General features: G+C 29.9%; 1 protein-coding gene across 1 annotated transcript in view; it reads right to left on the bottom strand.

Annotated features, from left to right (window-relative positions):
* Positions 1-14,918, bottom strand: part of LOC144835728 (protein CASP-like) — a 27,377-nt gene extending 12,459 nt beyond the window's left edge. The window contains exons 1-11 of the mRNA XM_078690806.1: positions 14,802-14,918; positions 7,963-8,073; positions 5,933-6,059; positions 5,405-5,542; positions 5,099-5,222; positions 4,481-4,557; positions 4,123-4,189; positions 3,057-3,210; positions 1,885-1,950; positions 596-724; positions 60-261 (exon numbers count right to left, since the gene is read on the bottom strand). Coding sequence (XP_078546932.1) covers positions 60-261; positions 596-724; positions 1,885-1,950; positions 3,057-3,210; positions 4,123-4,189; positions 4,481-4,557; positions 5,099-5,222; positions 5,405-5,542; positions 5,933-6,059; positions 7,963-8,073; positions 14,802-14,867 — 1,261 coding nt within the window. The 5' untranslated portion in view covers positions 14,868-14,918. The remainder of the gene's footprint in view (positions 1-59; positions 262-595; positions 725-1,884; positions 1,951-3,056; positions 3,211-4,122; positions 4,190-4,480; positions 4,558-5,098; positions 5,223-5,404; positions 5,543-5,932; positions 6,060-7,962; positions 8,074-14,801) is intronic.
* Positions 14,919-16,021: the final 1,103 nt, after the last annotated feature.

Below are 16,021 nucleotides of genomic sequence, written 5' to 3' on the forward strand. Positions count from 1 at the left end.
GCAGACCAAAATGTACTGACTTTATTTAATATATAGTTTATATAGTAATTAAAACTTACCATTAATTTCATGGTTGGCAACTTTCAAGGTAGTATTTTCTGACTGGAGCGCACGGTTCTTCTCTAGCAGAAGCATTTCCAAGGTCTTGTTTGACGTGCCTTCTTGGTCTACGCCGTTCGACGAGTTAAACTCGGTCGCTTTGATGACGTTAAGTTCACGCTTCATTTCTTCATAGTCACTTTGTGATTGGAGTCTATCTTCCTACAAATTCAATGAAAATTAACTCACATAAGTGCTTATAAAATAAAACAAGAGGTTAGAGGTTTGCTCTATTAAGACTATTTCATTTCTAATTTCATGAAGTCATATTATTAGACAAAGAAAAAACAATACTGTATATTCAATTAAATCATTATAAAACGAGATAACTGATAAACACCCTTATATTTAAAAGGGACAGCCCATTTCCTAGCATAACAGTAATATATACTGTACGACATATTGTAAGCCCAGGCATTCTCTAGCATAACAGTAATAATATGAAATACTGCATGCCAAGCCATTCTCTAGCCCTAGATATCAATATTGTACTTACTAGTTTTTTGAAAGCTGAAGTGCTTGCAGTGAGTTGTTCTTCTAGTTTGCTGATCTGACTCGTACTTTGCTCACGTAGCTTAGCGTTCGCTGCTTGTAGTCTGTGAACGTCTTCTACCAACTGAGATATCTGATTTAAAAAAATAAATATAAATTAATTACCCAATATTCTTTTTTCTTTTCTTTAAATGTCATGTGGCAAGCCACCTTTATACACCACAGACAAAACTTAATTAACATGTTCTACCACACACAAAGGAAAAAAACCTCAAGTGACATGTGTACATTTCCAAGCCTTCTAGTGGGTTTTGTGTTAATAATTTCATATTCATCAATTTTTCTAGGCACTAATATTCAAGTAAGTAAAAGATATGTGAAAATATTTAAGAACTAACTAATTTTAATAATTAAGTTACACCGATGGCATCCTGTTCAGGGTTTTTAATGTGAAAATCGAAAATACTGACAATAATTACTGTACAGAATTATTATATTACATCAACTAAATTTATTTATAAAAGTATATTAATCTGTTAATATTGTCACTGGCATATGTTGACCTCAAATCAAACAATACAGTAATTAATCGTCTATCAATATGGATGACCTTTAACCTTTGATTACTAATAATAATCCATTTACCCCCTAATGAGATTTTATCAATACTTTTATTTAATTTATAGGATCAGCTTTCAATGAGGATGCATACAACACTGATATTCAAGGTAATTTAAACAACAGAACAGCATAGCATACAAGCTTTGTATGAGGTATGTTCCTATGAGGTATGTTCCTAATGTTATTCACAGAATAATGAATAACTTGTTATATTGAAATATAATCATTTTTTTATAATTGCACAGTTAGAAACAGTGGATACATGTCACAAAATATTCCAAAAATAATTAATTAATTGACATGCAGCTAGAGTTATACATAATAAGGTTTAATATCTGAATTTGTACACCATTATAATCCCATTTTTTTGTTTATTTATTTCGTACACATCCAACAGCAAGTACCTCCCCAATTACAGCATGGATAAACAATACCATGTTTATAACTAAAGCTCCGTGTACACTATCAAACTAGTTTGACAAAAAAAGTGTGATATGGGCACATCACATTTTTTTGTCACATAAAGTTTAATAGTGTAGACAGAGCTTAAGTCTCTTGAATTGAAAAAAAGTGTGAGCTACAACCCTGACAATAGGTCAGGATTGAACCCGGGACCTTGGGATTGGAAGGCAAGCATGTTAACCACTCAACTGCAGCTACACTATTACTTACCTCTTTTTCCTTAGCTGCTAATTCTATCTCAAGACTAGACCTGGTCAACACATCAATAGCTTGCTCCTGAAAAAGTCAACACAAACAGGATGCATTAAAAAACATAATCTACACACTGCTAAAGGCACAGAATACAACTATTGACGACCTTTGACCTATACATTATCAATACAGGTTAGTTACAAATAATTGATTACAAGACAATGATACCGAGAAAACGAACCGCTTACATGTTTTAATAATTGAGAAATGCTTAGTAATAACCAAATGAGCTCAAATTTGATCAGATTTCAAATAGCCTGTTAAATAGCACGATTGATGGCCTTATACATAGGCATATTTTAAATAGGTAAACTCAGTGAGTCATCATTTTAATGTCTGTTGCGACAGAGGTGATAATATTACCATGAATTAACCCACATGAAATGTCATTTATTTCTCACTAATTTAGTAGAGAATTAAGTCAAAAAATTGGACAAAGAAAATGGAAATATTCGATGAACAGATGTCACTTCATTTATTTTAAATTGTTCAATATAAACGGTTACAATTTTCTGGTTTATTTTATAAAATTGATTTATATTGTTGACTGTGCCTAATTTTCTAAAACTATTCTTGAATAGCCTATGGCTCCTCCATAGCCAATTTTCTTAAATTCACTTTTCTTTTGTATATCCAACAATCATCTATTTCATTTTTAATATACCTTACCATTTCTGTTTATTATTTTGTATTGTTTTGCTATGGAGGAAAATAAATGTCTTTTTGAAATTGAAAAATTGAAATTGAAATATGAATAACAATCTAAATAATAATAATAACAGTCAAAGCTTTAAAATTAAAATATTTCTATAACAACTGCATTTTAATTTTATCTTTTTATTATTCCAGAAACAGTTCTTAATAGAAAGAAAGTTTTAAAAAATCTTCATTTTGCCAAAATTATGTATTGTGCCATATAATTGATATTTAGTAGAAATCTAATGGATTTTAAAAAAGTAAAAAGAAATATAAAGATCTCAGTTTTACATTTTCAAGACTTCCTTTTAAATTATTAAATATAAATGTTTATCCATAAACCTTATACCTAAGAAGTATGATTTATCAATAAACTCAAAAGTCAAAACCAAAATTGAGTCACCATCGATTAAAAATAGATTCGGGTCACTTACAACATTTGGCGCTTTCTGCATCTGATCAGCGAGCTGTAGTGACTGATTGGCTGACATGAGTTGTCTCTTCAACGACTCAATCTCCTTCTCCGTCTCAGCAACCTTCTGATTTGAGCGTTCCAAATCCGTCATCACTATCTCCATCTCATCCGACCTAAAAAATAAAATTTACTGTTTTTCTGACAAAGCATTTAACGCAACAAATCAACACAAAACTATTTTTTTATTGATACTAGATTAATTTTAGAATAATAAGCATTTTTTTTAAATATTTCATACGCATCCCACAGTGAGCAACTTGCCAATTACATGGATGGATAAACTATGTTATAATTTGTCATGCTTATAAACTAAGTCTCATTTGAGGCTTAGGGAGTGGAGTTGAAAGAGTCGCGAGTTCCAATCCTGACCTAGTTACAACCCTGACATTAGGTCATGATTGAACCCGGGACCTTGGGATTGGAAGGCAAGCATGTTAACCACCAAGCTACAGCTCCACTATGGGTGGATTCTATAATTAACGATATCTTAAATTAGAGCCTCCATCTAAATGAAGTTTGTACTTAAGCAATAACGATACAGATTGGTAATTAGACTGGATTTTTTTAATTAATCAATTCTTTATCTCTTATAGAATAAAAGAAAAAATAAAGTTTGCACAAAACAAACCATACAATAAGTACACTTTCAGAAATAGAATATGGCTTAAGCTCTATCTACACTATTAAACTAATTTGACAAAAAAGTGTGATATGCCCAAATATGGTAGTGATATACCCAAATATGGTAGTGATATGTCATCATGTCCATATATGGACATTTTTTTTGTCACATAAAGTTTGATAGTGTAGACAGAGCTTTAGTGATCAATGACGCAGGATGACAATTCACCTGTTCAATTCAAATATTACATAAAATACTATTGACAACCTTCCAATAAGGAATCAATTTAAGAATAAGCCAATTACGACTGTTATGTCCATTAAAAACTCATCAGCCAGAAAACCCACGCTAAGATCCTGTTGAAAATTATTATCATTAATTGAATAGTCTTTCGATAACTTACTTGGCGGCTGTCTTCTCGTCAAACTTGGACTTGACGTCAAATAGTTCGGACAGGGCGTTATCCAGCGCTGTGGAAATAGATTTAATATAAATATTAATAGTAAGCGTGTACACTGCAAGAAATCATTGCGCAACAGGAATCTTAACTTAATCTAGCAACATTTCTAAACAGATAAATTGCAATTTCTCGATTAAGTAAAGTATATGCTTAAAATTAAATACATTCTATACAAATGAACCTATTATCTCACCCCAACAAATCATAAATCTCATTGTACCATCAAATATACGCCATATTTGGTAATTAAGTCTGATTTATTGTTTCTGGCAGGGGGAGGGTGTATATTAAATCGACTAACCTGCTTGAAGCGTGGAAACCTTTACCTCAGCTTCGCCTAATTTCACTGCTACTGTCATCTGGGTCTCTTGAAGTTGTCTGTTGAAAAGCAATGAAATTTAACAGAATTATAAATCAACTAAATAATATGATATTTATTTTTACAGGTAATTCATGATCTCCTATTTCATATCTTAAGTTCTGTCTACACTATTAAACTAGTTTGACAAAAAAAAGTGTGATATACCCAAATATGGTAGTAATATGCTCAAATATGGTAGTGATTTGACACCATCATGTCCATATATGGGCACATCACATTTTTTTGTCACATAAAGTTTGATAGTGTAGACAGAGCTTAAGATAATAATTTTTAAAATTTATAAATTAAATATATTAATATATTCGTTTGCTTATTCATAATGTGCAAATTTCATTAATATGTTCAAATGACAAAATTCAGCTTACGATATTATATTACAGTAGAACAATTCAAATTAAATTCACCATTCATATTGTGTTGTTCAATTATAGTTTTCCTATATAGTGTATTACTACACATACAAAACATTGTAAAACATGTATTTCGTGCCTGTTTATTGTTTCACTTATTATTAACAATTCCCCTATTAATCATTACCTTTCCTTATCAGCAAACCCTCGTTGTAATTCCTTCTCCTTCTCATTAGCTCTCGTCTGAGCTGTAGCTTCAATTTTGCCCTCATATTCTTTAAGTTTTTCCTTTAAGTTTTTTATTGTTACTTCTGTAAACAAAGAAAGAATGTTCTCTTAATACAGTATCTCTTCCCACTTCCAGAAAAAGTACTGACCAGGTGTAGTCTCAGGGGCCTGTGTGTGAAATTAAACTTTTTTTTGGCTATAAGGACAATACCAGGATTCGAACACATGACTTTGTATTGCTAGGTATGGTGCACTGTGTTATTACCTTGGTTTTTAACCTCTGCAAATTCATGATTATACTCCTCTAAAGTCTCCCTAAGCTTCTGATTTTCAATTTCAAGGTCTTGCGCTTTCTGTGATTTCTTTTGAAGAGCTTGAGCGTGCTCTAACACAGATACAGGATCTAAGAATAAGTGGAAAAATGATAAAGAAATTAATATTTTCATTTTATTTCAAATAAGACTAACATGATGGGTCAGAAAGTCAACTACAAATATAATAAGTACAATATACAATGAAAAATTAATGTACAAAATGTTTTACTTTAAATTACAAATTAAGATAAAACAACCTGGAGGCACACGGTGGAGAAAGAAAGAGATAGATTAGGCTGGAAATGATGGAATGAAGCTAAAGTTAAAGCTAGAAACAGAATTGACCGGAGAGAGCATCTTGTAGCCTTATGGGACACTCAGCCCGAAGAGGAAAGCTAAGGTTGAGATGAAGGATATAGTAAAAACTAGAGATGATGACCATTACAACATTTTAAATAAATTGCAACTTAAATTTTTACCTGGAACGTCAATAAGTTTCTTGTAAACTGAAAGAAAAGCGCCCTCTGCAGCTTTACTTCTTTTTGAAAGTGCATCGACTTCACCTTGAAAACTTTTAAGTAACGATGCAACAGCCTTGCGTACTTCCTGTATCAAAACAACAATTACAATTATTGTACAATTATGACACATTAGTAAAGTGCTGGGTTTATTATTATAAAATTCTGGGTTCAAATCTTTTGAATACTTGTTTTTGTAGCAAATATTAGCAAATCAAAGTATTTCAAGATGCCTTTTCTTTTCAGTTATCTGTCTCACAAATGGATTCTACCTTTTATTTGCAATTTCAGTCTTGAAAGTTAATTGTTTGTAAACAAATTTAGGGGTAAATATAATTTTTTTACCAAAAATATCTGAACACAGAGGTATGATTTTAAAATGTTAAATTATATAGTTATATTTCAATCAATCAATCGTTCGATTTATATACAGTAGCACCATTCGAACAGTCATTGCTTATGGTGTTGACAAAAATATGTGAGTTTTGAGTAGTGACTTAAAGGTGCTCAATAACGATGTTTGTTTAATGTACTAGTATCTTCAATATTCAATATTCATGTTCAATTTGTATACAAATTGTAGTACAATGATTGGATAGGTAAAATCAACCAATTATTGGTGTCAGAACAATAACATCATCATATACTTTAGCATCATTTCCACCAATACAGTGACAATCAAAGCATAATTCCATAATGTGTAAATTACTTCTTCAGTGAATAATTATTCCACTTACAAATTTTAATCAAACAAGGAAATAACTAATATCCTTTAAATAGTACAATAAAGGGTTTACTAACTAAATTTACTGCTAAAAATGAATACATTGGTCAGTCTACAATGGTTCAATGGTTTCAGGGACTAAATTTACTTCAATGAATTAGGAAATAAAAAACTGTACACCAAAGTGTTTGCGCAGCAACTTGCTCACAAATTCAACTTTTTTTTCGCGCCCGTAAATTTTTGTGTTTCTACAAATATTTCAACTATTTCGCGACCTTTTATTTTCGCAGCTTGATACAAATTCAACTGTATAGCAGATTTTTTTTCTCTGCCCTAAATTTTCGCATTTCCACAAATATTTAAACTATTTCGCAACCTTTTATTTTTGCAACTTGATTTTCTTCTCCTATCATTTTGTCGAACAAGATTGTCCTTTTCGTAATAATCTTCTTAACATTCTTAAAATGATAATATTGTACTACTGTATGTAATACTACTATAACTAGTATGTGTAAGATTTTCGTCAACTTGGCTTCATTAATCATAGTACAAGTTTGTCCGTTATGCCCTAATCAATTATATTATTGTTTAAAGAAAGTGTTGAAAATCAACAGACTATGATATTCTATTAATGTTCTCCCAAGCGCATACATCTTTTTCAATCCTTTCATTAGTTCTGTCCGTTTGACATTTTCATATGGGGATAGATACTGTATATTAAAAACAAGAAATATATAATATTATGTAAAGGTTTGCACGGTGAATAAACATTTATTACTAAGATTTGCAACGTAATTTATAAAAAAGGAAACAGGTAAAGTTTGGGAATTTATTGTTACAGTTGGTTGCACCGGATCTGTTGCACTACAACCGTGTTCTGGAATAATTACAAAAACCGAAACATAAAGATATTCTTAACTTCACTATTTAACTTCCTTCTTTACATTAGGAACTACATGGTGTTATTGTCTCACTTTTTAAACGATTGTCATTGTTGTTTTTATTTGGTTAATGATTTGTAGGCACAGAGTTCCGTATTAGCCATCCCATTAAAAGAACTTAAAAATAACAGCCATATCATTTGTGGTTAGGGGTGTTCAATGAAAATTTCTACTTTTTGAGTTATAGCACTCTTTGAGGAGAAAAGGGCTATTGTTGGTTTATCCAGGTAAGCTAGGCACGAAATAGACTGACTCTTTCTCGTCCTTCACCAGAATTTTATTCATTCGTCTATTTGAAATTAACAATAAAACACATTCTTCCTTACTTCTGGTGTATTTTTCTTAAATTCTCTGCTCTGTTCAACAAGGCGTTTACGCGATGAATCACTCTCGTCTTGTCGGCTGGCCAGCTCAGTAGCGGTAGAATCTAACTCTTTCTACAAGAAAAAAAAAATGAGATGTTATAAGTTTTTAATAGTATTTTACTAACTAAGTATTCTATAGATTGTAATACAAATCTTCAAAGAAATATTCACAATATTGTACTGTACTGTATTAATGTGCTAGGTAAGAAGAGCAGGGCTGAAGGAAAAAACCTTTGTACTGTATATGTACCGATAATTGCTTATAAAAAGATCTTAAAGCAATACAAAAACACCCTTTTAGGTACAGTAAAAAGTGAAATTTGGTGGAAAGCCAGATGACTGGGTGGGCAAAATTCAGCCTACAGTACTGGACATACTGGATGTAAATTTCAATAAATGTCTTTACCCTTTGTCTATAAAATCTGATTTATCATCAAACAGTAAATTATCTCTTGTTTCCATTATTTTGATTGTTCTATGGATGAGTTAACATTTATCACTAATCTCTATATTATATTTAACAATAAAAAAAACTGAATTTTTCAAAAATGAAAATGCCAAAAAGCTCAGTCCAATGATAAATTACTTGCCGGATTATGATTTAATATTGGCAAGATAACGCAATGAAACACACGTATTGATCAGATAGATGTATTCTGGATGGATTAATAATATGGTTCGAAGACGATCACTAACACGAACAAAATGCCAAGTTAATTATCTCTTTTAATATTTATGATAGGTTGCGTATCGATCAAAATGTATAATCAGAAACATCTGCCTAATAAGGAATCGTTCCATACATAATACTGATTGTTATTATATGAATTCTGACAAAATTAATGTTGGGAGAAAGAATCAATATTAAGTATTTTTAGTTAACTTTCACAAAATAGAGTTGTTGTTTGCTTGTAGGAACTACAGCTGTTTTTAGATATTGCTATCGCAATTTATTTATTCAACAAATATTCTGTTTTTTTTATTAAATAACTTGACAACAATGTTTATTTGCAAAACTGTACTTTCTGTATTAACTTTTTTGCTGTTTTATGCGAAACCTGTTTAGTACTGTAGATACCTCTATCTAAGTCTGCACTGTAAAGAAACAAATTAAATTTTCTGGAATCGAAAATTATATGTTATGTTTAAATCAAGGTGTCTGGTTGTATTGTTAAGTACAGTACAGTATTAAGGCCAATTTACACAGCGAGAGGTAACGGTAAGCGGAAAACCGATTGACATTTTTGTTAGAAATATAGATTAGTCCAACTAATTTTATCACTCTCGCAGAAGTACAGTATTTGCAAACCGATTCTTTGTACAATAAGTTGACAAAATGAAAAACTATTTATTTTATGTACTGTGTATTCCAAAAAACAAGTTATAGAGAAATTTTTGTAGCAATAGCATTAAGTTTAATTTACTGTTATTATTGAATATTTGTTTTACATGCCGCTGAAACATGATCATATTACTAAATAAACATTTATCAAAGTATTGTTGCGTTGCACCGTTTCATACTTAGTACAATGCAGATGAAGTTAAATGAAAACAAATTGCCGTTGATAATTATTATTTATCGATTCAATTCCGTTTGAAGCAATATTTGAATTTCTATGCATAAATTATTGATAGGTATAAATTATCATATATTGATTATGAATTTGTATTTTATCAAATATTGCACCAAGCAGAAATTTAATTATAAATTTCTTTTAAAGTACAATATTACTATTGATCGCTTAAAATTTTGTTCTAAAATTAAACTTTTTACAATCAATATTCTTTCTCCCTGTGTTCCATACAGCGAGTATTTGAATGTTAATCTGTACTGTAGTATTATTAAAGCATGGCATAATATATTGAAGGTGATTATCATATATTGATTTTTGTAGTTAGATTTCTGTTGATATGCATCTATATGCAATCAATAAATGCTCTAGCAATTTCACAATTTTAATATACGCAAAACGATGTTTTTTTAGTAATGGCTGGCAAAGATTGTTTTCATCAGGGTATGCATTTAATGTCCTTATTTTGAATCTTGTAGGATGGCAATGTACAGATTGTACTCACCCAATTTAACCTAATCAATCGTAACTGTAACTTTTCATGGGTTTTCATTGATTCATATCATAAATACTGTACAAAGATTTTTTTTCGTCGCGGTATGCATTTACTAATTCTGAATGTTCTAGGATGTGCATGATTTTATTCACCCAAATTAAACTAATCAGTCGTAATTGTAACTATGTCCATGGTTTTTTCATAGATTCATATCATAAATACTGTAACTACTGTATAAAACACTGAGCTTTATGCTTTATTTTTATGCAATTGAGATTAAATTTAAATGCCTTGTTTTGTTGTGCTATTTTTTGTCCCTTGTTAATAATAGTCTATGTACTGTAAGATTATGAAGTTGAAACTTGATTTAAACTTTAAATTGAAAATGTTTGGAACCAAACATTACCTATACGTGCAGTGTTTAAATATACTGTAGTAAGTGTACTGTGGTTAAGATGGTATGATCATGGAGTTCTAATTTTATGGTATGATGTGGGCTTGTTGACAGAACATCTAAAATGTATTACAAAAACAAAACAAAAGCAATGTCCAGTCTAATTGTTATGTATTATTATTATTGTTCTCTATTGTATGATTTTATAATTTATGCAATACGATAGAAATTCACGAGATTGATGAGAGTAAATTTTTAATTTTTCATACTGCAATCCGAACATTTTGTGTCATTTTTATAAAGTTTATATTAAATTTCTTTTACAGATTATAAAGATTTCACAAAACAAAAATAAATCAACACTCAATTTACATTTTATTACACTTTTACTCAAATTTATCACAAATTTCAGCTTATTTTAAAGCACTTATCATCATCATCTTCATCATTTACAATGTCAATAAAAAAAATTTATAAACCGTAATGTTCGTGCACAACATAAAATAATGTGAATCGAAAGAACGATTATAACAACAGTTCTAACATTAGCACTTCTCTTTGTTTTCAAGAATTTTATGTGCTTCTCTTCTGCTTGAGAAATCATTCAATTTATTTTGCATCATACAAATCAATATCTGGCAATATTGCCAGGAAAGACACTCAATTAATCTTTGCAAGGCATAAAAGCTGGTGTGCCGAAGAAAAACAGACTGCAGCTGCCCAGTACTGATGGTGAATAGAATATACAGTGTTCCGCAGGGGCCTCACTGCAAGCTGATTGGCTGGCATTGATTGATGATCAATAGAATCAATAGATAAAAGCATAAAAGGGAGGAAAGCAATCAACGGTGAAATGAATCATTTTGACGGCCAATCAATCATTGGCTAGCCAGTTGATAAGCTATGGAAATGCAATATCTTCCCCATGCAAATTGATTGGACTCATCTATTTTAATGATAGGGGTGTTTTAACACAAAATAAGAACAATGCCATTGTTGTCTCAGTGTCATAAGCTAACATTTATTTCTTTCTGTGTACACTAACATTATTACTTTTTAAAATGTTGTTGTTAGATTTCATGAAACAGCTCAAGGAACATTTTTAAGGTTTAAGTTAAAAAAGATCATCATTTTGGAACTTTTTGAGAGAAAAATCTATATTCAATATACAATATCAAGTGGATATTCAATACAAATAACTGTAAACGAATACCACATCAAAGTAGTATTTTTCCTTTGAAAAAGAAATCAGTTGAATATACTCGACTGTAAAAAGTTCAATTCAATAAATAACATCAAACAGGACATTTTAGTAGTTGGAATGGTAAAGTAATTTCATCCGATTGCCTGAGGGTATTGTTGACAAATTACAGTTACCAGTCAACTAAAGGTATAAGAACAAAGGAAACTGCAATTACTATACAGTACTTCAAAGTAATGTACAGTAGGCCTACAGTACTCATTTTTTTCCGATCCAGTTTTATTTACTTTTAAAGTGAATAACTATTATCATATTAAATGACAGTAACACATTCAAAAACAAATTTGAAAAAAAACATTTTTTATGGGGACAATACAGTAAATCTTTAAAACTGTTATGTCAACAAGCGAGCAGCGTTTTTTGTAAGAAATATTTCTTGTTTATACATTTGTCAGAATGTATTTCAATACAAATAATAACTTGCTTCTTCCTGAGAACTTAATTATTTCTATCAGTATATCACCATGGATATTTTAGTAGAATCAAACATTGTACTGATTGACTATACAGTATATTGCCCGAATTAAACACCACAGCAGTTGAAAAAGTATAAATAAAATTGGTTGTTGTATTAGTTTAGAGCAGCTCGGTTTAGACTACCGTAAATTAACTGAATGAGTATAAGTCAAAGATTAACTGGTTTCAACACTCTAAAAATAAATCTATTTACTTGGGAATGAGTTAGGGTTATAAGGTTACCATCCATAGTACTGTACAAAAAGATCATAAAATACATTTTTTACAAAATTAATACAGATGATTTGGTAATTAATGATGTTGACAAACATACATACTGTACATTAGTTGAAAAGATATAAAAAATATTGGTAGTTTTCAGACAGTACTGATAGTATACACGTTTGTTTGTATTGAATTAAACTTTGTAAAAACTTGTAAAAGTAGGTTGGCCATCATATCCAACCAATCTTTACAATACCTCATCTTACCAAGAATTCATTTAAAAGTCATGTTCAAGGTCAAAGGTCAACAAGTAAACAGAGCAAGGCATTCAAGTGTCATGTTCATTGGTGATAATCATAAGTGAAACATAAAACCCTATGTCTAGCCAGAGGAATTTCATAGAAAAAACAGCCAAAAGTAGTCAACAACAGATCTTGAGATGATGATGGTGAATAACATAACACTCTGACAATGGGTTTTTAATCAAACTGAGACACGGCATCATAATTTGTACAACCAATTATCATTTCTGGCATTTGTGATTTAAACTGTATTTCTTTAAATAAGTTTGTTTAATGTATTGTTATAACTACTAAAAGAATTTTGTTTTATTTATCAATCACATAAAATCATCTTGATTTGACCAAAGAAAATGTCTGTGAGCAGAAATTAAGTAACCAAAAATACAGTGATTGCGTATACGCTGCATGTTAAAAAAAAAATTATTTTTTAACTGATAATTTGTTAAATAATGAAACTTTTAATCATTAAAACATGTTTTAAATTTATCATTGACTGTATTCAAATGTAATGACAGAGTTTGTGGGAGGTACAGTAGTAAGACATAAATTAGAGTGTGCAGCTTACAAAAAAATACAACTTAATAAAGCAACTATCTTTTTAAAGAGGAATGTATGTTATGCTATAATTGGTTGCAAAGTGAATGAGATAAACATAGTTGACAATTTCCCAAAATGGTTAAACTTAAATTCTTAAGTACAATCTTATTTGTTGGAAAATTTCCTCCTCATCCTCTGACGATGACGACTTAATCAAGACTGATTAGCAGTAGACGATCAATAAAAGACCTTGGTATTTCTATGGCATATTGATTAATTCATCATTTGCACTGAATCAATAAATACATTATATTAGTCCGGAAATACGATTCTACCTCGTAATTACTGAAAGCAACGCAACGCCATCTTTTGCTTCCTGTTATTTTCATCTCCGGTATTTTTTTTATCTTTCTCATTTCGCAAGTAAATTATAAAGGAAATTGATAAATTGGTTTGATAAAATATGTTGACAAGAAAGATAATGGGAAAAAAATTAATAAAACAAAAAAATAACCATGCATGTGGGACTTCAAAGACATTATTGAGATAAAAAAAAAATGAACATTTTTCTTTAAAAATAAAATTACTGTTTTCATACACAATTTTTTTTCATAAATTTTCTTTTTTATTTTTAAAAACTTCATTTCAGAGCAACAATATGTGGCCAGCAGTTTTTTGAAATTCAAGGTGTATTATCCCAATTTATGTTATAAATTTTACACAATCAAAATGACATAACAAGAAAAATGAAATACTGTATATTTTTATTTTATATTCTTATTTTAAATATTTTGATTTTTATTGAATAATTCAATATTATTTGAATAAAAAAAAAATTACAAATTTTAAAATTAATATTAAATAAATTATCAAAAGAGTGTATATTTTAGTATGTACTTTTTGTTTAGGAACAATCTCTGTTCTCCTTCTCCAACCTCATCATTATTGGAACATGTTCTCAGATTTTAATATTGTGATTATTATTAAAGTTTAAGAAAAAACTAATGAAGCCTATTAATTATTAGACACACAAACCATATCCAGAAAAGGTTTCCTATTGTTTATTGTACTATTAAGTTTAATATAAGTGTATTTAAAGTTGATGAAAAATTGTTTTGTTTGCCTCGGAAGAAATCGGTCCACATGAACGACACACGCAGCACAATCTCAGCACAATAACAAAGCACAACCAGGCCTAAAAATATCGTTTTAACAACACGAGTTCAGCGCAAATTGTAAACACTGATTCCCGTAATATTCACGTTTCAATACAACTACTTAATCTAGCATATAGATCGTTTAAAATCGCTATACCGTTTATCAATTGTACAAGCCCGAGAACTCCGCCGATCAGCACTTCAGTTCAATATCGCTTTGATATAGCTTGCCTCGATTGAATGAAAGGTTTGAGCTAAAAACAATCGATCGCTGATACTATTACCAATCAATTTCCTAGTAATTTTCTTTAAAAACTTCCTCTAAACTACACCAAACAACTCTAATTCTGTTTGCAATGTATATATAACACAAAATAACATGTCTTTAAACTCTCACTTACCTGTAATTCTTGTAGATTGAAGTTTTTCCAGTACTGAAACATCGAAGCGATATTAGCTGCGGCCATTTTGATCGATTCTACAAAGACCGAAGCTTCGAACACGTCGCAAATCGACAAGCAGATCAGATGAATGCCGAAAGGAAACAAATTACTTGGGACTCAACCATTTTTAAAAATAGGTGAACAATTAATAATCGAAAACAAATTTAGGGGCGTGGTAAAAACAGATAGAAAACAGATTTTAACAATTATTTGAGTAATTTATTTATTATTGCTTAAAATAAATTTCAATTTTGATCAAACACAATGAAAACTCATTATAATTTCAGCAACAAAAATAAAGTTTAAAATATCGCCATTTATTGATGAAAATACGAATCGATCAATCATCAACAACATAATCATTATTAGTTATTTTTTAATCATTGGTAAAATATTTTTGAATTCAGTCAATTTGATTAATATTTTACAGTAGTAGGGATACTACCGATATCATTCTGTAGTTAAATATTAATTTTTATAAATATTACGGGTCACGGTGGTACGAATTTTCTGATTTTCGGAATAATTGTAAAAAAAAACTATCCATTCTGACGTCTGAAATAAGAAAAATGCATATATTTATTCATTTATTTGTTTTATTCATTTCATCTTTCTTTCATTCATTTATTTGCAGTGTGTTTTTGTTTTTACTCATTCCTTCATTCATTCCGTCATTCGTTCAAATGATTCTTATAAAAACATTTTATTGGTTTGTTCATTTAATTATTTCTTCGTTCATTCCGTCGATTATTTAGTCAATTAATTGACGCTTTCCAAATCATTGTTTATAATTACAAACGAGATTTTTTAAACAATAATGACAATTTTTGAGCAAAAAACAAGATCCTAACGTATATCTTTATTAAAAAATAATATTTCTTTAAAAAGCTGATTTTTGCTGTTATCACGCGTAACAGTCATGGTATCGATTCTTCTGAGCGAGGCTCATATCACCGGTCATCGGAAGTGATCGAAAATTCTTAATAATTAACTCTATCGATCTTTTAAATTGTCTTATTAATTATTCATAAGCCAATATTTTTGTTTTTGGTTCAGTTGAGGGCGTGGGATTAATTAAATATCAATCATTATCATTATCCTCCATTATCGACGATATGTTATTAATATCTTAGCTGCATTATTAACGTTTTCTCAATCACAGACTGTATAAGAAGAAT

This window comes from Antedon bifida, chromosome 2, assembly GCF_963402885.1.
Source record: "Antedon bifida chromosome 2, ecAntBifi1.1, whole genome shotgun sequence".
Taxonomy (NCBI): Eukaryota; Metazoa; Echinodermata; class Crinoidea; order Comatulida; family Antedonidae; genus Antedon; species Antedon bifida.